Below are 24,373 nucleotides of genomic sequence, written 5' to 3'. Positions count from 1 at the left end.
TTTTAAGCCTTCAATAATATGACCCAATTAAGGTGAGGCTGGTTGGTGTTACTAGAAAGTAAATTGAGCTACTAATGATAAAATATTCTCCATAAATTATGGAACATTTTCATACCAAAACCATAGGTTATTGTTTTCCATAACATAGTAATTAATACTTAAAATGCGCCATCGCCTATACACACACATACAAGGTGGTTTGCGGTATCACGTAAAGCCACTGACATCTAACTCCAACACCTTCCCCTATTTCTTCACCCACTGCAGTATACTTGTACCAATATTCTCCCCACTCTTTCCCTTGCCCTGTTTCCGTGGCGATGATGTTGATGGTGGACTACTTGTCTGACTGAGCCAAGACTGGAAGAATCCATTCATAGTGCTTCTTGCTTTAGCATTGCCGTTGTTGACGGTTGGGAGAATCTTGTCTGGACGTGTGAACTTGACGAAGCGCTGTAGTTCGGTGAAACTGCTGTGCTCACTGTATGGAATGCCTGAAAAGAAATATATATAGAGGTTGTGCATATGACGTATCATACCGTAAATATGGTGGACTTCTCAAATGCATTCAACAAAAGCATGATTGCAATCTACCGCGACAGTTTGTCTCACACACATAACAAAATTCACTACAACTAGGTTGATGGCAACATTTGATTGAATGGACTGCACTGTGCCGTGATTACGGTGAAGGACACCTGTTCAATCAAATCCTTTGTTTGGAGCCAATCGATATTATTGAACAGTGCTGAATAGTAGACTGCTGCTCCCATTTCATCAACCTTCTTACTTTCTGGGTTGACGACTGAGAAACTTGGCCCCTGAACATGTCTAAATCAAATCCCCTAATGTAACTAGTTGGCAGTTTTGTTTTAAACATGTTCAGGGGCCACAAACACAAAGGAGGTTTTTCCTGCCCCCCAAAAAATGAAACAGGACTCATCAGGTATTTCAACTCTAAAATATTTCAACTCTAAAATATTTCAACTCTAAAATATTTCAACTCTAAAATATTTCAACTCTACCGAAGATGCCGAGCGCACCAAATTTGAGTAGCATTTTTCCATACAGAAGCTTAATTTTGCTTTCTAATTATGTTTACCGCTATGTGTGAATATACATCATTAAATTTCAATCTGTATATAGTATATGCCTCCAACTGAGGGGTTCGATTTTTTTTTTACAAAAGTCAGATACCCTCCACAAAAACATTACAATAATAGATTGGTCTTACAATAATACATATTTGTGCAGCCACCTGTATCAGTAATATCGTTGCCAATAAAGTGGAGGCCCTGGGTGTCTTGTAGATGAAATTCTGCAGTATATTTAGTACCTTTATAAACCTGTTATTTCCCAGGGGTGGGGTGGGATGGTACTCAAGTTTGGTTTTGGTAGGGGTGTGCCGCTGAAAATTTGAAAGTAGACCCATCAATATACCAATTGTTCAAGAAATTTGGACCCATTGATATACCAAAAGTCCAAATTTTCGGCCCAATCGAACCCAAATTGTCTTAGTTTTTACAAAATTTCCAAAAATTTTTCGAAAAAAATTGGGCTATTTTCAAAACAAAATGGAGAACATTTTGAAAAGAGGACCCATCCATATACCAAATCTGGCTTAGAAAAAGTGGTCATTGATATACCAAATGGCCGCAAATGCTACCCATGTTTGTGGCACGTCCCGTTTGTACTGAGCCCCGGGTTATTTTCTTACCATAGATAGTGCTAACTCCATTCTTTGACGGCTTGATATCAGACAAGCTAGTCCGCCTCTCACTGTGCGTCCAGCCAGTTGGTTTGAATGCAACAATGCTGTCATATTTCCCAGAGTATTTCTTGAGGTAGTCTTTCAGTTTCTTGAAATAAAAGTTTTATTATTTGGATTAGTACTGAATGTAGTAATTTTATGTCAACAGATTTGTATTTCTTTTCCAAAAAATGTTAGTTTTCACAGTCAGATATGTCCCCTTTTAATTTTAAAAAGGCGACGAACCCCCTGTTCTATAAGCGGACAGAACTTTCAAGTAGAATTCGGTCGGTCGGGCTTTTTTTTTTTAATGACCAAAAAATCACTAAAATATTCAATTTGGGAAAATACAAAAAAAAAATTGTTCCTGAAATTTGGGTCAGTATTCATTTGTACTACAAAAACATTTTTGCATTGGCTGGGTACCTAGGTGTCATAGATTTACATTTATTTAAAAGCATCTGCTACCTCCACAGCCAGTGTAGCCAGGGTGTGGCAAGTGTGGCAAACCGCATCCCAAGGTGGCCACTGCCACAGCCCTATGATACACAATGACAAAGCAGGAGGGTTAATATTTCGGTCCTACCGGGACTCGAACCCACGATCTCTGGATTAAAAGACGAGCGCGCTAGAAAAAAAAAAAAAAAGGGGCATCCCCGTCAGGTCTATAACACTATAATATTTTGCAGTAAACCTTTTAACGAGCACATACTACCGTGATGTTGCAAAGTCTGAGCTAACAACGCGTATGGCGCAAAGTTCATTCATAAATTTCCACTCTGCAACAGCAGATTGCATCAGCAGCCAATCGGAGACAAGTGCGTTTCAATGCAGTAAATACACAATGTACGCTTAAAATACGCTCTCGTCAAAGGTTTACTGCAAAATATTATTATGTACCTCGTAAGGCGCATCCTTGTGCCTTACTTCCTGGACTCACTGCCAGCCATTATTATCAAGGCCTAACCCTTACCAATGGATGATCCAGCTGGTGTTAAGAAACACCAGGACCACCACTGCCACCATTTCTGTCATAAACCACTCACATAACAGTGAGCCACACAGAAGTATCCAGTGCCTTCTTGACCCACTTCTGTCCTGCCGGGACTCAACCCCACGACCTTGGGATTAAAAGGCGAGCGCGCTAGCGTATAGACCAAAAGAGGACATCCCCGTGAGATCTTATAACACTAACACACTTATACCTCCGTGACAATACAGCCCATTTAAGATATATCTTAGGATATACCTTATGACACTTTCTGGAATCAGATGCTTTTTTGTTTCTTCTTTTTTTAAAAAACAACATAACATGTTAGACCAAACCTTCTCAACTAGTTTATTGGAAGTGCCAACTGGAAAATATTAGTGATCATGAAGTGCCAACATGTCAAGAGAGGACTTTGCGAAGTAGCGCGTGTGCATAGTAGATAAGGTGCAGTGGTGCTTTATTGGGTCCCAGGGGCAGCTCCACCAAAAGCTACTTGATTTTAAGGTTTTTTAAAGGCCCAGATTGGGTATTTTCACCCCTTTTTTGTTCAAGTTTATGTGAAAAATTATTAAAATAACCATGCACCACTTCGTCTGACTCCACACATCACAAGTGGCGCGCGCGCCGCCAGATGAGAGTGCCCTGTGTTAGACAAACAGTTCAACTAACGCATTGTCTACATTTCATGGTACCGTATATATACCTGGTGTGATATTGTTGCCATAGTAACGACATGTAGTCTGCTTTGGTGGGGGTTGAGAGTTATCTTGGCATTGATGTCTTTATCTTCTAAACAATCCAGGATATTCTTCTTATCCCTTAGGACGCATACCATACAGTCTAATGCTTTGGCTATTGCTGAAATTAAAACGAAAATATTGAGGGGTTATAATGAAAGACAGAAAAATAAAAAGACTAGTTCGCGTCTGAAATTCTGACAACTAGATAGAAAATGCCGTACTGCGCAGGTCTGCAACCAATCAGACGTGATTTAGTCTTTTTATCTCTGTCTTTTATTAGCTCAAGAAGGACCTACCATATTGTCTGTAATAAACAGGTTCAATCTCCCGATGGTGCTAGTGTTGAAAGGAGGGATATACGACTATACTACTACTACTACTAATGGCGTCGTGCACAGAATCGTGTGGAAAATGACATTTTCATGGTAAATACAACAAAATTACACCCGTAAGTGCATGGAATTGGTGAAATTCTACCATAATTAGGCAATGAAATGGATGGAAGTTTTAAGTCATATTATAGGTTTTGTCCATGCAAATTCACTTACATGACTGACATGACTGATGTAAGGTTTAAGCATACTCACACAATATATATGGCATAGAAATGTTTGCATTTTTGTCAATTATTGGAGGGGGGCATTTATTAGAGGGGGAGTATTTATTACAGACATTACAGTATCTGCAATAAAATTGTGGGATATGCTTTTACGATGGGTAAAAAAAAGGTAAAGGTAAAGGAGACGATCCTGTATAAACAGTGATTAGAGTGCCCATCTCTCTTTCATTGGCGATTGGGCCAGACTCCTCCATGTAATATTGCTAGTGGGGGTTCGCCATAGATGAACTCCTGGATGGGGCAGCTTTAATTAGCATGAGGCCGCATTGATATGTAAATAGCGTATTGTTATTTAAATTTGTGCCCAGGCGTATTGAGGGCGACAGTCATGTTATCCAGACGGAGAATGGCTGTCAATTTGCTGAGTGAAGGCTGATAATCACCTTTCTGTATAGGTAATAAGCTAGTATATTTCGTGTACCAGTTGGTTATAACAAAAAATTAGTATCATATTAAATGTATAAACTTTGAAATTTACATGAATTTGAAGAGCAGAGCTTCAAATCTAGCTAAGTCAGGTGATGTGAAATTCTGCTGCGTGACCCCCCTCTGCATGGTAGAATTATATTCATAAAACATTGAATTTAACAGATATCATGGGCAGCCAACCACGATTTATCAGCATTTAAAATATATGTTAATTAACAAAGATAAATAATAAAGAGTACAAATGGCAATTAACTAGTAAACAAGCCTGAAATCTTAAAATATTGCCACGTGATTTCCCGAACACATGATATGTCAACATGTGACCACTATTCAGATTTACCGTAAATATTTGGAGTATGCTTGCTTGCACATCATGCACATACACTGTGCATTTCTTTACCTCCGTATAAAATCAATAATTCATGCTGGGAGCCAAGTAACATTGTCTGCTCAGTGCAGATTGGTATTTTATTTTACTTGAGAGCATAATAGAAATACATAAGACGAATAAGGCGCCATGATGGAAGGTCAGGTCGGGTATCAAAGGTTATTATAACTTAAATACTACTTGTATTTCACACCTTGCCTCTGTCACATATTTCCTTCATACTATTGACAGCAAGTCCTAATTTTGACTTTGCTATTGCAAAATGTCATTTCATATCAAATTAGTAGACTTTCTTTGAAAAAACATATCACTGGTGCCTGATGGGAATACCCGTCCGCCATTTCATTAAACTGGATCAAGCCTGGTTTGTGCCCAGATGTATTGGGCGCTATACTCTCATTGAACAGGCAAAGTTCGCAAAACTAACAACGTTGTTATTTGCCAAATTCAATTAACATGATCCAAGGGGTCGAACATGAATTATTCATAACGAGCTATAACGGATCGATAACTGGCCTCACTTTCTAGCTAGTAAACCAGCTGAATTTTTCATAGATTTTGCGTTGCTAATAGAACAACCGTGACTTAAGTGTCACCCCCTTGGGTTCGCTACACCTCCTCCACAGTTAGTCTGTTACCAGCATTTAAGAATGCCAGTACCCATTTATACACCTGGGTGGAGTGGAGTAACAGAGATAAAGTGCCTTACTCAAGGGCACAACACGATGGCATCGCCGGGGCTCGAACCCGCAACCTTCCGATTATGAGTCGGAGCCTGTTCCGCTCGGCCACCCTGCTTTACGATGGGAGTTCATAACAATTAGTAAGTTTTGTTTTAGCGGGTTCGTTGTCGGACAAGTTTAGAACTGTCAAGCTTTGCTAGGTGTAGCTCTAACTTCTTCAGGACAAAGTACCTAAGAATGAGACATGTAGGTGGCCCCTTGCCTACTGAGTACTGACGACTCTGAAAAGAGCCGTTCACTGAAGAGAAAAGTAAGTAGGTGCAATAGGGCCAAAAAAAAAATATTGTTGTGAAAAATGGGAAATTTGGGTAGGACGGTCGGATTATTATTTTTTTTTGCATTTATTTTTTTTTTTTAAACCTCCAGTTTTTAAAAATCCCCTCAAATATTAAATAATGCTTGTTCAATTAGGGGACATTTGTCAATTTTGACTTCTGGATACCTGTTAGACAACAATTAAAGACTAGTCTTACAATAAAATATTAATTTTAAGTGAAAAACATTGAGTTTTTGAACAAATCTGTAAAAATCATCATTCCAAAAAAAAAAAAAAAAAAAAATTGCGACCCTGATTTTTCAGGATTTAGGGTAGGACGGTTGAGGGCAACACAACAATATTTTTTTTTGGCCTAGTTGCCAGGTGACATATTTTTAAATGTGTACAATATAGAATGCAGAAATTGTCTATAGGGCAGCTATTGCAGATAGGACATTCTTGCTCTAGCCACTTGATATGCATTTAAAATGCAAGTGGTGTCGTACATAGCTCCTCTATAAAATGTCTGCCACAGACCAAGGTGAATACAATGAATTGTGAGCTATGGCCAAAAACAAAGATTTGTCTCCCACATTTGTGTGAAAAGCAGTCTCCTACACAAGTTTACTTACCCATAAAGACCTTCTCTTTGCCAATGGTATATGTCCCACACACGATTAACGTCTTAGGGTTACTCTTAACAGCATTCACAGCGACACCAGCAGCATAATCAACAACCTCCCTCTGAGTTGGAAAGTTATACTCTGGGTCACAGTATCTGAAATAATGATATTAAAAACATGTGTACATCTTCTTAGGCAAGGGTAAAGGAGTCATTTTTCACAGGACATCTCTCTTTCGATAGCTATTAAGCCAGACTCCACAGTGAAACTTACGTTCCCAGCATTTACCGGTACCCCCACCACCCCCTAAAAAAGGTTGCTTAAAAATAGTTGGTATACACAGAGAATACCATTCGATCATTTGTTTTCAAGGAAGCAATCCTTCAAACCAGAATATTTGGTGAAATGGAAATTCATACAGTCGTCTCCGAAAGGAGAAAATCATGGCAATTGTTATAAAGATTAAATTACATTGTAGGTTATGAGGGTGACGACTTACGTTGTGTCCAGGTAAAGCTGATGAATTCTGCAACCTTGTAGCTCTGGGTATTTCTCCATAGCAACACTGGCTCTGAAATCTCCTGTATGGAGGTATGTCCTCCCATCTGGTAGTCTGAACAGGAATAACACTGCTCCTGGGCAGCTGTGAAATAAGACAATAAGATATAAATAGTGGACATTATGGCACAAGAGGTGGTGAATTCTGCACCCTTGTAACTATGTGTATTGTAGCACTGGCTCTGAAATTTCCTGTGTGAAGGTATGTCCTCCCATCGGTCAGTTTGAAGATTAATAATACAGCTCGAGGACAACTGAGGTGTATGATAATAAAAAACAACTAGAAATAGAGCGCACACCACTGTATGCCTTCCTCAAGGCAGTAAAGTAAAATCAATTTTTGCGATTCTCAAACACTGCTCATTTTTGCAGGAATCTGTTATGCTAGTTGCATTCCTTGCATCTTTTGCTTTCTGAAAATCTATACTTTTAAATAAATATCATCAGGTTTAGAGTAAAAAATAATATCCAAATTACTGCCTCAAGGAAGGCAAACAGAATATATGAGAGAATTTATTGGCCTTCTATATTCTTTGGTTCACCTCAACTTTCGAAGTGACATCAGTGCTTTTTCGTGATTGCGCTGTATGCGTGCTGACAAGCCACCCTTGTACATGTGTGTGTATGATTTAGGGGTTCATTCATAGGATTGAGGGCATAAATCAACGATCATGCCCGAAATCCTATGAATGAACCCCGTTCATACATACCCAACATTCTGAACATTGTTAGCAATCCAAAACAAATGAAAATAATAAGGTTTACAAGTTTAAATAACATTTTCATACCGTTTTCCTTCAAAAATTGGGAGAAAATGAGTAGGCCTACTTGCAGGAAGCAGCTCGGCCGGGAGTCAACGCGTTCATCTTTTGCGCTCCGCGTGTGATGGGCGCGGTGACATGCGCTGCGTATCGCAACACTAGCAAATCGTGTATCGCGTTAATTGGGTTCCAACGCTGCGTGGCGCAGCTTGTTTATGCCCTGTGTACTGGTCATAAACGGTATTTATGACCAGCAAAAAAGGGCGCAAATCCAATCAGAAACGTCGTTATTTCGTGAGTATGTATGAATATCTTTATACACATCATACAATACTGCGATCAGCGAAACTATCCTTAGGTAGGTAAAACCTAAGGATAGTTTGTGGTATTAACCTAATTCATTATTCATGTCATAAAAGTTGTATAAAATTAAGTGTTAAATTTGGCCAAACATTTTGAATTTTGGAGTATCGATGGATCCAATTTTCTGGAAAAATTGGTACATTGATGTGGGTCCACTATCAAATTTTCCACGGCTCACCCCAACCCAAATCAAACTTGAGTACCCCCCTAGGTGTTGTATATGTACTGTGTAAATACAGCAGTCTGGATTGGGTACATGAAGTGGGAACAGTCCATCTAGTCTGAACAGTCGTTAGTATGAAAAGGGTTAAAGTTAGGGTTAAGGATATGTTAGGTTAGGATTAGGGATAAGATTAGGGTAAGCATTAGGGTGAGTAATTTATAGTACAGGTTCACATTTGAATACTTATTTTGCTGTCTGTAATTTAATGTTGTCACTTTTTGGTTTTTTCAACTCATTTTGCTGCCAGGTTTTTGAATATTATCTTGTTTTTGAATATTATTTTTGTCTGTGATAGCTATTTCATTTTCATTTTTATCTATTTTTTTTCCCCAAATATTTAAATCCAATTTTCTTGCAAGCAGCTGGTCTGCTCATTATGTATCCCCCTTCCAAATTTAGCCCCTTTCAAAACAGCTGGTCTGTTCTGTGTAATCCCCCATGGTCTTAATCAGGGTTTTCTTTAAGCATTTTGCTGAAGGGGTATTTTCAAATTTTTTTGACCCTTTCAATTGTGAATTTTTCCTCTGAAGGAGTCAAAAACATTGTCCAAGGGGTATTTTTATAATATTATTATCTTCCCCAATATTTTGCCAGGGGATGGTCCATATAATCATCCCCCAATGTTGACGACTGTATGTGGAGCTATGTTAGTTTCTGACCCAATTAACCTCATATTTGGCCCTTTCAGCCCCCCCCCTCCCCCCAAAGTGCAAATTGCGCGCCTCGCGCGAATTTATTCAACTTTTGCACCATATTTCAACAGTTTAGCTTCAAAATGACAAATTTTTTTGTACCATAAACTTATTCTTTCTCCAAAAGGTGCTGGATTCAATATACTTCAAGACATTTTTTTCAACCCCCCGAGTCAAAAAGAAATCTACGCCACTGTTTGGACCAGTGGCGGATCTAGAGCAGTCAGAAGGGGTGGGGGAAATTTTAGAAGAAAATAATAATATTTAAAATGCCCCCCTGAGAAGTAAGAAACTTTTGCAAAATGAAGACCTAATTGAAGCACTATACGTTTGAACAGTTGAAATGACGGTCCATAAAGCCTTTCGTTGTCACGTTTTCCCCATTAGACCTATAAATTGTGTTAAACATATGGCCTAAATTGGCAAATATCGAAAGCAGAAGCGAAAATGGTCGCTTGTTTATCCACTACGCATGGGAGAAAATGAGGGGGAAAATTTTGTAAAATTAAAGTCCAATTGAAGACATATTTGGTGCATCATTTTGCAAGATTTCAAACTGACACTATACAATTTTAGAGACTCGCAATCACTAAAACATACATGGATTGATGCTGACAAAATGTGACGGGCCCTAAATATCGGGAGTATGTCCTAAATGCCAAAAGCTTAGAATAAATGCACAATATCGGGTGTTTCTCTATTCAAATCTTGCAATATTTGAACACGTACGTTTTCAAGATTTTATACGCATTGGACTTTGGGACTATGGATTTGAAGGAGTCAGAAAAGTGTCTGAACGCGTAAATACGCGTGTTTTGTGCGTTAAAGAAAACCCTGGTCTTAATTTTTGTTTGGTATTATTAATTACATGTATTTCTAATGTGCAATATTTTATGTTTTTTTTATATATATTTAAATGTTTCTCGTGTGCAATTATTCTAAATGTAATTTGATGTTTTTACAATTTCTAAATGTGTCTTCAAATGTTATTGATGTTTTTATACTATTTAAATCAAATTGTAAAATCCATGTAATTCAGCCATTTGGCTGCAATGTGTTTTAAAGAGGAATAAACGTTGACCAGGTCAACTTTAAGAAAATCAGGAATGTCTGTGGTAAAGTTGTAGCAATATACATGTACCTACCACATAGCAAGAAATCTCAAACTCAGATAATATCCCATCATGCATGCACTAGGACTTTACACATATTCTGCATAAATATAAGTTTACACCACCTGCTCTTGAAGGTCACCTCAGAATCAATTTGCGTTGTGGGATATGGTGCAATAAAATCTGTGTCTTGTGGGTGAATGTCACTAATCTCTCCTCATAAAAATAATGTTACTGGATTAAATGGACTTAAACATGCTACATTTCCAGATGTGTTGGTTCCTCTTTAATAAATATACTATACTATACTATACTATAACTTACTGGTTAGCTTCTAGTAATGTCACTTGTATACCCTCCACCATACATGGTGTGTTCATGGCAAGTTGATTCACATATTTGGCAGCAACTTTCAGCCGGGATTTCACCAAGTTACCTGTTACCTAAAACAGAATATACATACTGCCGATCTAACATTCTCTCCGATTGGTCAATAACATGATATCTTCATTTTAATCACCAGTTAGAATGGAGCTTTGAAAATAATTCACCCCAATTTTTTTGGGTGGTGAAGTTATTTTAACAATGTTGCTGATTGGGCCAATTGATAAATGAAAACTTCTTTTTGACCAATCGGCAGGTAGTTCTCATGGGGTTAAAGAACCAATCATAACACACTTTTTGAAAGATGAATTTCTCTGCTATTCTGTTTAATTTGCACAGCAGGCATCAACAACCTCACAGTGCCATTATTTTTGACTTAAGGCTCGTATTTGGGATGTTATGAATCATGATATGGTTTGATTTGAAATGTAGTGCTACGAGCATGGTATCACCAAAGTGAATTACATGTACACAATGACCGCAAATGAACATACACATTATTGACAGTTGCTGGGTACAAGGCAAAATAATTTAGACCCAGCAAACACACTGTTTTAGAAAACATTTAAATATCGGGTTATGTCAAGGGTATAAAACATTTTAGTAAAATTCAAAAAACATTTTTGAAAACTTGATACAAAACATTCTAATATGTGACACGATCTGGTCCATGGGGTGCCAAAGGCGGCAAATTTGAAATTGAGATGAAGGCAAACATATGGAGTAAAAAAACAATAAAATACATAAAAAATACACATCACAAAACCTCATAACTTTAGAACCAAGTACGCTAGACCTGTGGTGTTTTCAATATATGATAGCCTAATGTTACTACAAGGTAATCATTATAGTAATTCAATTTTCACAAATACCTCCTTTGGCCCCCATGGAGCAGATTGTGTCACATATATAATGTTATTTAAGTGTTGACAAAATAACATTTTGGTAACATTTTGAAAATGTTGTTGTGGTGCTTTTTCATAACCTTTATAACCCAACATTTAAATGTTATTAAGACATTCTGAATACAGTCAAAACCCATTTATAATCAATCAATCAATCAATCAATCTATAACGTTTTAAGAACCTTTTTTTTGTTTGCTGGGGAGGTACCGTATTCATTCCAATAAGCGCCCAGGGCGCTTAACAAAGTCATATTGGGTGGGCGCTTATTTTTTTACCTGGTTTACCTAATTTTTTTATAAGGGGCGTTTATTAGAGAGGAATATTATACGTATGCTATAAAAGGGTCCCGAGACGTTCTTGTAGCTTTTCTGATGCAGAAAATGTATTGAAAGTTTACACAGCCGGCCGTGTAGTCCTCCAGTTATTTCACTGTATCAACATCTGTCTGTCACTTCAACATTAATGGTACCCTTTAGCAAATTGAAAATACCCTGGGTGGGCGCTTATTAGGGCATGGGCGCGCGCTTATTGGAACGAATACGGTACTCTTATTTTCAACCTTATGAGTGACATTAACGTAAACAAGTCAGAGTAATGGGCCATTCAAATTGAAATCCATACACACCCTATGGAAGACATGAACGAGTAGATTTCAAATGGAGTCACCCATAATAGGTAGCCCCATTTGAAATTTACATTCCCTGTAAGGGAGATTAAGATCAAATCTTCCATAGGGGGTCTAATTTGTCTATAGATTTCAACTGGAATAGCCCAATTTTCTCATTATAGCATCTTTGCACACAAATATGTGACACGATCTGGTCAATGGGGGCCAAAGGCGGCAAATTTGAAATTGAGATAAAGGCAAAAATATGGGGTCAAAAAAAAAAAATACATAAGAAAGTAGACATCACAAAATTTCATAACTTTAGAACCAAGTGTGCTAGACCTTTGGTGTTTTAAGTATATGATATAGCTTAATTTTTGTAAGGCAATAATTATAGTAGCTCAATTTTCAAAAATGCCTCCTTTGGACCAGATCGTGTCACATATGCCTACCTTACTACAGAATATTGGGTTTGTAAAGTGCTTTGTCAGGCCCCCATAGTGATCGTAGTGAAAATGGCTCAGGAAATAGGCCTTGCAGTCTGGTATATTACCATAGCGAAAGGCATCTACTGTGAACGGTGTACCTATATGGGAGGATTATAATAGGCAAGGCTTTACTATGGGGACATAGCATTGATCAAGTGTCTTGACAGTGTTACCATAGAGTGAAACTAGCCCTGGAAATAGGCACTGCAGTCTGGGCGAGTGTAAGCTGAATGTGCATTTGCGACCATTAAATACAAAATAATGCGGAAGTATCACATAATTATTTAGCTCTGATTGCGTGCTTTCAACACCAGAACGTGCTGGTGTGGCAACAAATTTCCGCCAGGATTGTAGATTTGACCAAAAAATTCACAATTACGAAATACTTTAATTTGGTATGGGTCACCAGGTCACAGCCATTACAAATTGCCAGCAAGCCTTTAAAATAACTGCAAGGAAGATCCCTACTTGTGTGGCATATTCTAGTTGAAATCTATACACCCCATATGCAGGGACAGGCTTAGGTTTCAGTTTTCTACTGGCCCTCCGGGCCAGTGAAACGGCAAATCTACTGGCCCTGCAATAAATTTACTGGCCCAACTTTTTCAATATGTTCTACTGCAAAAAGTGCAAATAAAGAAGCATGTTCCCATGCCCGTAACCAGGGGGCAGGTGGTGAACACCCCCTCGCCAAATGCCAAAAAAAAAGTCCCCTATTTTGACCCAAAAAGTCCCATTCACGAGCGTAGCAAGCGAAAAATAGAGGTTTTCAGTCCTTGTCGGTCAAAAAAGGTCCAAATTTTGAACAAAAGTCCGCTTTAAAAAAAATCCTGGTTACGGGCCTGCACGTTCCAATGCGACTTTTAAAGTTAGAGACTACCAATTACCAAACTTGACACATGTTACTTGTGTGTTAACATTATTTTATTCTTTGCCACCATGGACCCTAAAAATCTTTTTTCCAGGATGGTGCCACTTTAATTCAAGCAAACCTGAACATTTTAATTGTTTTATACTGAGCGTACTCAATATAGAGAGACTATAGTCACTAACCAAGTTCAGTCAGTAGTCCTTCCTTAATCTATAGTTCCAAAAGTTCACAAAAGAAAAGGTTCAAGTATGCGGTATTTGCGATATCGCTATCGTCATCAGATAGAGCATAAAAGAGCTAGGAAATAGTATGTAGGCCTATCGCCGTAAAAAGCGGCCGTATATTTCCAACTTGCTTGCAATGCAAGGATAAGAATAAATAGACAAAAAATCATTAAATAAAAATATAAATTACATACAAGTGACAAGTGGAGCAGAAACTGTGTCCAATTGTGTCCATCACTAATTATATCTTGCCTCATATGAGTTATATCAGGATCAAAAATCTAGTGGCCCGCCGGGCCAGCATTGTTGGAAGTTTACTGGCCCGAGGCAAAATCAACTGGCCCCGGGCCACCGGGCCACTGCTTAAATCCGTCCCTGCCCATATGGAAGACATGACCTTAATCACCCCACATAGGGAGTGTAGATTTTTAATGGGGTTACCTGAAATCTACACCCCCTGTGTGGGAGATTAAGGTCATGTCTTCCATAGGGATGCATGGATTTCAATTGGAATAGCCCTTGAGTGGTCATTATTTTGAGCAGTTAATTAAAAGCAATAAAATTGATATGCACTTATGGAGAATCATCTGCAGCTTGGTACCACAATCGTGTAAATATCAATTATTGTGCATATTTTAGTTTAAGTTAAGTAGTGGGATGGGAACTTTTTTTAATGTGTCTATAGATGAGTTGACCTCAATGTTTATCAACAAAGGCAAAGGACTCCTATATCAATATGCTTGAGCGAACTGCATACATGTATCCACTACACTGTTCAATAGCCTTATTGTGAGTTTTAAAAGCACAGGCTCTGATGCACGCACATACTGCCAGGCAAAAAACAATGGAAATTGCGATGATGTGCGCGCATACTGCCAGGCAATGACGTCACAAGTCAACTCATCTACATGTATAAACATGGACAATGCGATATTCAGTTGAAATCCATACATCCCTATGGATGACATGACCTGAAAGCTCCCACACAGGAGTGTGAATTTCAAATGGGGTTACCTGAATGGTGACTCCATTTAAAACTGACACTCCCTGTGTGGAAGATTAAGGTCATGTCTTCCATAGGGGTGTATGGATTCAAACTGGAATAGCTCAGATCCTGTCACATGACACTTACCTGGCATTTTCTTATAAAATGGACAGGGTCTCTTTGGTCTACTGTATCCCTTTGATCTTGAATCACTCCCACTTCCTGTTGAAGACACGTTTCCATCACCTCTGCCCCTGTTACCATGGTTATGGCTGCTCCCACTGCCTCTGAACACACTCTTCCATCCTGAGCCTGATGAACTTTGAGATGTACCGCCAGCCTCAGTTTTGATGGTACTAATTACCGGTTGAGTAGAACTATTTGATGTGCTAGCACTCCATCGAGTGAAGAAAGAGCCAATAGACGTCTGGGTCTTTGCTTTAATAGTTTTGCTTAAAGTATCCTTAACAGGAGCTAGGAATTTTGCAAAAGTTGACACCTGAGAATTGCTCGTCTCAGATTTCACACCGTCTTCGCAAAGATCTATTTCTACTTCAGTTTTGACCACTACTGCTTCTCTGTAGCTTGGTCTTGAAAGCGCGGTCTTTGAATCGGAGTGTCAAGAAGATCATCCCGAGTTCAACTATTTCAGATTTTACATTAGATTCACTTCTGGTTTCATGTCTCTGAGTTGGTAAATTAGCAACATCTGTTTGAGATCCAGATGCTTCCCTGGCCATAGATGCTAATAAAGCGGCTTCTTCCGGCCAATCATCGTCATCATCAAAGGCTTCTTCGTTGAATTCCCTTGTCCTACTATCCCCATCATCAGCTTCATCTTCGCTTCGATTTCCACACCTTTCATCCGCTTCCGTTTCTGATACAGAAACATACTCTAGATCCATTTCGTCTTGTTCTCCATCAATTGGATCCACTATCACATCTTGAGAAGTCCAAGCTGCTCCTTCTGTTGCACCTATATTTACACGATCCACCATCACATCTTGAGATGTCCGAGCTTGTCTTTCCATCGCATCTGTTTCTTCTTGTACCCCATCTACAGGATCCATTATCACATTCTGAGAAGTCCGAGCTGCACCCTCTGTTGCACCTATATTTACACGATGCACCATCACATTTTGAGATGTCCGAGCTTGTCTTTCCATTGTATTTGTTTCTTCTTGTACTCCATCTACAGGATCCATTATCACATTCTGAGATGTTTGAGCAGCTCCCTCCATTGCATCTATATTTACATGATGCACCATTACATCTTGAGATGTACCAGTTGGTCTTTGCGTTGCATCAGCTGGCATCACACCTTGAGATGAGGGCGCTTGTTTTTCCATTGCATCTACTTGACCACAATTCCTATCATCATGATGAGCACACTTTGATTGGCACGGCGTAAGCTGAATATTAATCTGTATTTGACTACACTGATTCACACACATGCTTACATTTCTCTGAATAGTCGTCTTTGACTTGACTCGACCGCAGTTGTCACAAGTGGATATCGGACTTGTCGCTCTACTTCCTGTAGCACGGCTTTCAGTTGCACAACCAGAATCTCTCGGCAGATCCTCATCAATTACCTCCACCGTTTCTTCCACTTGCTCCGTCTCTTCATCCCTGTTGACGACTGCAGAAGGAATTGTCACAGGATTTGCACCGGGGACATCTTCCTGTAGCAGTGATTGACTTGGTGGGAGGGAATAGTCTGAATCTTCCTCCATCTCAGTATCTTCTTCTTTATTCTCATCATCTTCCGGATACGCAAAGATATCATCATCACTTTGCAATTCTTCCTGTTCTTTGTCATCTTGCGTCTGTGGTGGCGCTTTATCTTGGGACAATGGCCATGCATCTCTGGATTCCTCTCCTAACTTTTTACAACCAGGTAACTTTCCTCTGACATCATGGTTACTAGCTGGCTCATCACCATCAAAGTTTAATCCATGAGGTAGTCTTGGTACGGCTGAGGTATGTCTTTGATCATTTGTTCTACTCATAGATCTTGTACATGGACTTGTAGGAATGGTCACACTTTCCTGAGGTGATAGTGTTGATTGGTCTGTAGTTGTGGATGTCGTTTCCTTAGATCCATTATTTACTAGATTAAAATGATGAAAATAATGGTAAAAAAATGAAAATTAAATTGGCTGGCTACAAGAAATAAGGGGTTATGAATTTTTTTTTTTTTTTTTGGGGGGGGTTGGAAAAAACATTTATGGCAGGGCAAAATGTGACAGGGGGGAGGGGACATGACTTTTTTGGTATACAATTTAGGGCAGGCATGATATTGATACTTTGTCAAAAAATAGGAAAATAAGGAAAAAATAGGGAAACCAGTGTAAAACTGAGCTAAAAAGCCCAAAATTAGGCTTTTAAGAAATGAAAACATGTAAATATCCAAGTAGGGATTCCTATAAAATAGGGGAAACATCATGCCTGTTAGGGGCACCTTTGAGAAATTATGCAATAGAGAAGGGTGGTTATAAATAATAATAAATAAATTTTGGATTTATAAAGCACCTTTCTCCAGATCTTAGAGGACTCAAAGCGCTGTAATTTCGCTGCAATGGTGAATCATCACAATCAGATCGCATCAACTAGGTTGCTGCCGAACGGCGCACACCTATCCGAATTTAGATTGTAACATCCACCAATTATCTGTGCAGCTCCCCAAATTCCATTGGGTGAAGGAAGTTTTGATAACCAAACAACTAATCACCGATTTTTGCGATACAGGAGGAAACCGGAGATCCCGGAGAAAACCTGCGAGAGCGAGCATGGAATCGGGATAAACCAAGTGCACATGAGTCTGGGCCGCGCCGGGCTTGAACCCGGGACCTCAGTGGTGCAAAGCGAGGGAATTACCGCTGCGCTAACTCGCCTTGGTTATGACTAATTCTTTAAAATTTTGCAAAATTATCAACTCACATGAAACTTGAAAGGCCAATTATGATTTGAAATGCAACCAAACCATTTTAAGATCATTTGGAATATCACCAAAATTGGGTAATTGGGTGGGGGGGGATCGGGCCAAGGATTTTGAACATGTCAGGGGGGCACAACAGGGGGTGCGATCAAGCAATTTTTGGTTAAACCAAGGGTAGCCAACCTTTTAACTCAGCAGGACAGAAAATAAGATTCAGGGTATTACGTTGAAATATAAGCTTGAAATGTGTGATGTGATCAAGCAAAATCAGTGGCAACTTGGAAATATTGATTTTGAGATAGCCATACAAAGGAAATATTTTCTTTTGTTAGTAACAAATCTTACAAAAATTTACAAGATCAAGGTATGAATACTAGTAACTTGTGAGGGCACAATCACTAAGCCCAGGGTGTAGGATAATTGATATAGCATTGGTTGAATATTAAAGGCCCCAAGCCTTGACCAAGGCCAGTGACGGCACCAGGGGAGGGGGCGCAATTTCCCCCCCAGTCAGAACTCTTGCCCCCCAGAAAAACCCAAAATGACAACAAATTCCACTTTTTGCGGTAATTTTGAGCAAAATTTGTTAATTTTGCCCCCTGAAATTCACTTTTGCCCCCTAATGCCGTCCCCTGAAAAATTCCTGGCATCGCCACTGACCAAGGCTATTTTATACCTTGGTTGACTTTGATGCCTGCTCTAGCTGAAGCTAGTAGTAGATGAGTAAATTTCTTGTAGTGACTTGCTATAACAGCTTTGCAGTTCAGCCCATGACGACACTCTGGAGAGAGAAAACAAAATTGATATTTAAATAATTATTATTCTTACTAGATGAAAGTTGCAATTTTTATACTGAGTTATGTCCAGATTTGTATTCTTTGGATCATACATGTATTAAAAAGCTTTAAAATGACACTTAAAAACTTGTTAGGGTTGCTCCCTCACAGTGCGTACCCCCCACTCATCACAGGCATGAGACTGCACTTTCCTAAAAAAAACTGAAAAAACTGAAAATGCGCGTGAAATTGGGCAAAAAGTACCAAAAAACAGGCTGAAATTAAATAAAGTTGCGGAAATTTTGACTATAAAAAAAACTGAATTCAGTTTTTAAACTGAAAATTCTCATGCCTGTCATCAGTGCCGACGGTTCATCTCAGGCCGTCGGTAGACGACAGGCCTTGGCTAAATAAATTTGGGGGTCAAAAATAGACAATTTTGTGTGTACATGTTGAAGAAATAAAGAACATGTCACTCAAATCTTGGATGACTCTTCCTTTTTAGTTGTTAACGTTAGCACATTGAAGGATGTTGTTATATAAACGTAAAAACACTGCGAAAATTTTTGGAAAATTGTGCCCTAACTTAGTTACCCCCCTCTCCCTTGCCCACCCCCCAAAATTGGGGTCTGGTCAACAATTCACAACTTCCGTCGGCAAAAAAAATTTTCGTCAGTACATTTACAAGTTGTGCCCCCCTAGTTCCGAAAACCTGGCTACACCACTGCTCCCTCACTTGGGCTTCAAAAGTCAATATTTCAAAGAAGTTCTATTTTTTCTGACAAATTTGTCCCAGTCTCACTGTGTACAAAACCATTATGAACAGATGGACTTTTAACAGTGCTTTAATCTCTGACACATGACCTCTGAACTCACACCCTCTGTATGGTGCATGTACTTTTTAAAACAATGATGTATATTCATACGTAGCGTTAACCGTAAATAGAAAGCAAAATTATACTTCTACGGCGCTACTCAAATTTCATCAGTGTGGAGCAAATCACATTGATAAAACACCTACCTTCTTCTGATGTAAAAGGCACTTCCATACACTCATACACATGCTGGCTAGGGCTCCCACTAAGTGCTGGAGAATTGAAAGGCATCTGACAGTTGGGACAATTCCCATCGTACATCTTCCGTGGAGTTGTTGTCGTGGCAGTCACAGTAAAGTGAGTAATTGGACTTTGTCTGGATCCCGAAGTAGTTTGTGACTTTTTGCGAGAAGATGATGGAGACTGGCTTTTTCTTTTCAGCGTTTTGTTTTTCAGCTTCGGAGTTTCTAACATGACGGAGGACTGTGTTAGTGAAATTTCAGGGAGATCACTGCCACTAGATACTTCACTGCTGCATGGACTACATGTAGGGCACAATCGATTGGCTGCTCTGGATGTCACAGGGTTTGGCATGTTTGGTTTTTGAAAGTTAGTCTCAGCCGGCAAAGAGACATGCCCACGACTTGGCTGTGTGCAGGTCTGTAAATCTAAATCGCTCTCACTGTCTTCACAAAGTGACGCAAATATTGTCTTTTTTAGTGCAGTTGTGGCACTATTGGAAGTGACTTTCTTATCATGTTTATTTTGACTGGATTTCTCGGCAGCTTTGCCTTTAGTACTCGCTTTAGTTGATGTTTTGGCTTTAGACTTAGAGTTAGTTTTTGACCTCTGACTACCAGATTGAGAGCGCATACGAAGGGACTTTCTCTTGGGTGATTTTTTAGCAACTTGTTGAGATAAGAATGAGCGCTGATTTTGAGTTTTGGTTTTAAGCTTACTTGCCATGCTTGAGCTTGCTTGACTACTCGACCCAGCTGAACTTTTTCCATGTTTACGAAATCGTTTTAGGGACTTGTAGTCCCAGATATCGTCATCGCTGTCGTCCGATTGCATCTTCACACATGTATTTTGAATGGGATGCGTTTAAAACTTCAGCAGAAGCGGAATATTACAAAGTGCGCACTGAAGAAAAGTAACCCTTCCAAATTCGGCACTGGTTTAGATTTTTGTGAACTTGCGCCTCTTTCTAGATGTTTTTAGTTATAAAATTGTAAGTCTTGGTTGATTTAGGATAATTTTTAATAATAAAAGATGTCATGCATTGTTTTATTTGTCTTAGCTTATTTTCTTTTAAAAATAGGACATTTAGTGGTTAAAATAATACTTTTAATGTTGTGTAATTGCCATATTTTTAAACACCGATATGGCGCCATCGAATGTCAACATTGGTGCTGGCGCCGCGAATGGTGATCAGTGGGTGGGGTGTCGCTTGAACAGAGTAGCACTTTACAGGGGCTGTGCAATAATTATGAGCCCCCCAAAATTTCCAAATGACTCGCCAAATATCACTTGCCCCCCCCCTCGGCCTGCCAAAATCACTTGCCCCCCCCCTCGGACCGCCAAAAATCTTTGCCCCTCCCCGCACATGCCAAATTTTTGGGATCCCAATTTGCAAGCCTTAACAGTCCTCGAAGTAAATTATATAACTCTAATGATATATTCTTAAAGTGTAGGGGAGAGCGGGGAGTGTTCGCCCTAGGGGCAGGTTCGCCCACCCCTTGTTTCTCAGCACTACGGCTATCGGGGGATTTGGTGATGGCAAAATTAGGTGACATAGGTCATTATAAACTTCTCATATTAACTACGCGATACATAGGGACGTGTTCATCGAACTGCAGCCAAAACAAAAAAATTACACCAAAACGTAATTTTTTTTTGCATTCATAATGTTGTACTATTATCACTGATACATAAATACAGATGGTTTTAATGGAAATCTGTATTGGGAACATATGGGATTGGTCAAAGATTTAATGCAGTTATAAACTCCTTATTCGATTTATATTTTGCATACTCTGAAGAAAATTTTAAAATGTGCACTAGGGGCACGTTCGCCCTTTTGAGGATGGGGCATGTTCGCCCTATATCTTCCCCGGGCGGACTTGCCCCAAACTGGAGGGGGGACCTGTCCCATCAGCGTATTATGTAAAATATCGATAATTATACCATTAAACAAGGTAAAACTACTGAAAAGCATGTTTTTTAAAGTTCCGTGGTATCAGTATTACTCAAACCACCGTTTATGTCCTAATCCATAATCTCCCTGAAGTTGTAAACATGATACGTTTAAGCTCACTTTGGACCCCTACATTTTACCCTGACCCGACCCCTGCAAACAAATTTAGTGACTCCCCAGAAGAAAATGAATGCCCTGTATACTCTTGTTAAATGTTTGCATTGAATATGTTAGGCCTACTGTTATGCAATGTTTAAACCTTTTTTCGCCATATGGCGAACCTGCCCCAATATGGGGCAAGTTCGCCACTTTGCAAAACTTTTTTGTTTGCTCCATCCTGTTGCTATTGTAAGGCCTATAGTTCTGGGATTGTGGCCATATATAGCTAAGACATAGGGGAAAGTGGGGTAATCCCGGGCACCTTTCGTTAAGGCTACACAGGTGCAAGATTAAATAAAGTTCATCAGTGAAAGTCATATCAATGCAAAGTAGGAGTAATGTTCTAACTAGTAACCAGTTCTCAACATCTATAGTTAATAAGTTATAATTAAAAAACAAAATGAAAAAAAAATGATGGGGTAATGCCGGACACGGGGTAATCCCGGACACATGATTGTTGCTAAGAGGGAAAGTGGAGTAGGATGATAATCCCCTGAATGTATTAGGTACTTCTGTTACCTCAAGCATGCAACTATGGGGGCTGTTGTTGTTGTCTATATTTTCGAAATAACAAGTGTCCGGCATTACCTCTGTATAGAGACGCATGTGTGTCCGGGATTACCCCTCACGGTCTCAATTTATTTTTTCAGTGCTTGTTCTACTAATCCATTTTTAAGATACCAGAACTCATACATCCAGCTAACAATCAAGTATCAAACATAATTTTCAGCCATACTTAATCTGTGTCCCTTGTCGCTTTAACTGTCACCCAGCTAATAAATCACTGTTCAGATAAAAAGTCAAAAATGACAATTTCTGTTTTTTCGTAATTTTCACAAAGAAAGACGAGACCCAAAGCGCTGGTAGTAGTACACGTGAGGTACACCTTGAGGTAGCTAATACCCTAAGGTAGTACCACCCTTCTCCGTTTAGCTGCAATCGACGTGTCCGGGATTCCCCACAGTCCGGCATTACCCCACTTTCCCCTAGGGCTTTCACGTGAGCTAATCAGGTCATCCATGGTCTGTGTCTACGTTTTTCACAGAAGGGGTCTTATTATATATGGCGCGAAGCGTATGATCAAGGCGAATAAACACAATGCAAAAGCGAGTGCCAATTGATTAATACTTTTAAGTTATGGCCCTGAACATGCCGTGTACACTTTTCGTTGGATTCGACCAGCTGCACATGAAAACCAATGATAGCATCTAGTTTATCAAGAGTTCCTTCGTGAAATGAAAAGAATGCATTACACAACATTTCAAAATTGTTTTTACTGTTCTATCATGATACATGTATAATGATTCTATTTTTCACTTAAAAAGATTAAAAGATAAATACATATTTCACATTCTGCTGTACAATTATATACATGTACTATGTCAATGTATTTATCATGGTAAATACTGTTCTCTTTGTCAATTAAGCATGTTAAAAGACAGACAAAATTGCACACTCTATTGTAAAATTAAAATCATGTCAACGAAATATTGCATATCATAATTATACGTTTGGAATTTTACACTAAAGATTTAAAATTCATTGATGATTTTCATCAAATCATAAGCACATTTTCCGAGTGTGCAGCAGCTGAACCCGACATTGCTTGAAATAAACAGTTTAGCCATTTTACAGTTTGGTCTTTAACATTATTGTTCGTTTACATGGATCACTCAGAGCCCCCTTCCTTCTGCGAGGCCGTCACCTGTAGCAATACACCTTGCTGCCCTGGTCTTAAATACAGTCATCCTCAGCAAGTATTACATACTCATTTCTATACAAATGAATGTTCTCTTATTAACTGTACTGTATACGTATTTGGATATAACATTCTATTCAACTTGAATAGAATGAATTAGAAATGATTTCCTAAAAAGTGGCACAAAAGGGTTTTCATACATTTGTGTTTATTGCCAAAGATGGCGCTTTCCACTTGCACAACTTTTTTTGAGACAGGCTGTATATATGTTGGTATGTAAATAAGCCTTTACCCGTTAGCTTTAATAAACCGAAACAATTATTTCAATCGGCTCATAACTTTTGAAGATATGCCCTTTTAAAGAAATATATCCGTTTTTCATTCTGTCCACGGAGGAGGGTTGGCTACATCAGAGATTAAAAAGTGCATACACCATGCATGAATATAAAACATTCCTCGATGATAACTTTGTGGGTCGGTTTTATGCCGTGTGCATGGTCATGCTATAGTACGGTGTCTGATCTCCGCCAAATTCCCCTGTTATTCATTATTTCCCCATTTTAAATTACCCCCTCCTTTTGCAAAATACTTCCCTTTTGTAAATAGTTATCCTTTTACAAATAATTCCCCTTCTTGAATTTCCCCATTTTGTAAATAGTTCCCCCTTTTTACAAATAATCCCCTTTAAATATCCCCGGTTTTATAAATAGTTCCCCCTCAGTTTTACTAAATACCCCCTTTTTATTTTCACCCATTTTGTAAATAGCTCCCCCTTTTTACAAATAATCCCCTTTTTAAATTTCCTCCTTTTTACAAATAGTTCCCGTTGTTGTAAATAGTTCCCCTTTTTACTTTCACCCATTTTGTAAATAGTTCCCCGTTTTTACAAATAATTCTCCCTTTTAAAATTTTCCCTTTTTACAAATAGGCCCTAGTTCCCCCATTTTTTACAAATAGTTCCCACTTTTTTTAAATAGTTGTTCCCTTTTTTACTTTCCCCCTTTTTGTAAATAGTACCCCCTTTTTGTAAACAGTTAACCCATTTAACTTTCCTCCCGCTTTTCACAAATAGA

The 24,373-nt window shown here is 38.9% G+C and overlaps 1 protein-coding gene across 1 annotated transcript; it reads right to left on the bottom strand.

Annotated features, from left to right (window-relative positions):
• Nucleotides 1-128: 128 nt before the first annotated feature.
• Nucleotides 129-20,450, bottom strand: LOC140162859 (uncharacterized). The gene is given in 11 exon segments (XM_072186165.1): nt 129-494; nt 1,718-1,859; nt 3,445-3,599; nt 6,549-6,694; nt 7,039-7,182; nt 10,573-10,691; nt 12,598-12,731; nt 14,861-15,278; nt 15,280-16,826; nt 18,331-18,435; nt 19,452-20,450. Coding segments are annotated over 11 exon segments (4,026 nt in total). The 5' UTR covers nt 20,320-20,450; the 3' UTR covers nt 129-246.
• Between the last annotated feature and the right edge of the window lie 3,923 nt (nt 20,451-24,373).

The sequence above is a fragment of the Amphiura filiformis genome, chromosome 10, assembly GCF_039555335.1.
Source record: "Amphiura filiformis chromosome 10, Afil_fr2py, whole genome shotgun sequence".
Classification (NCBI taxonomy): Eukaryota; Metazoa; Echinodermata; class Ophiuroidea; order Amphilepidida; family Amphiuridae; genus Amphiura; species Amphiura filiformis.
The sequence above is the reverse complement of the archived record's forward strand: the minus strand, read 5'-3'. Positions and strand labels throughout refer to the sequence as shown.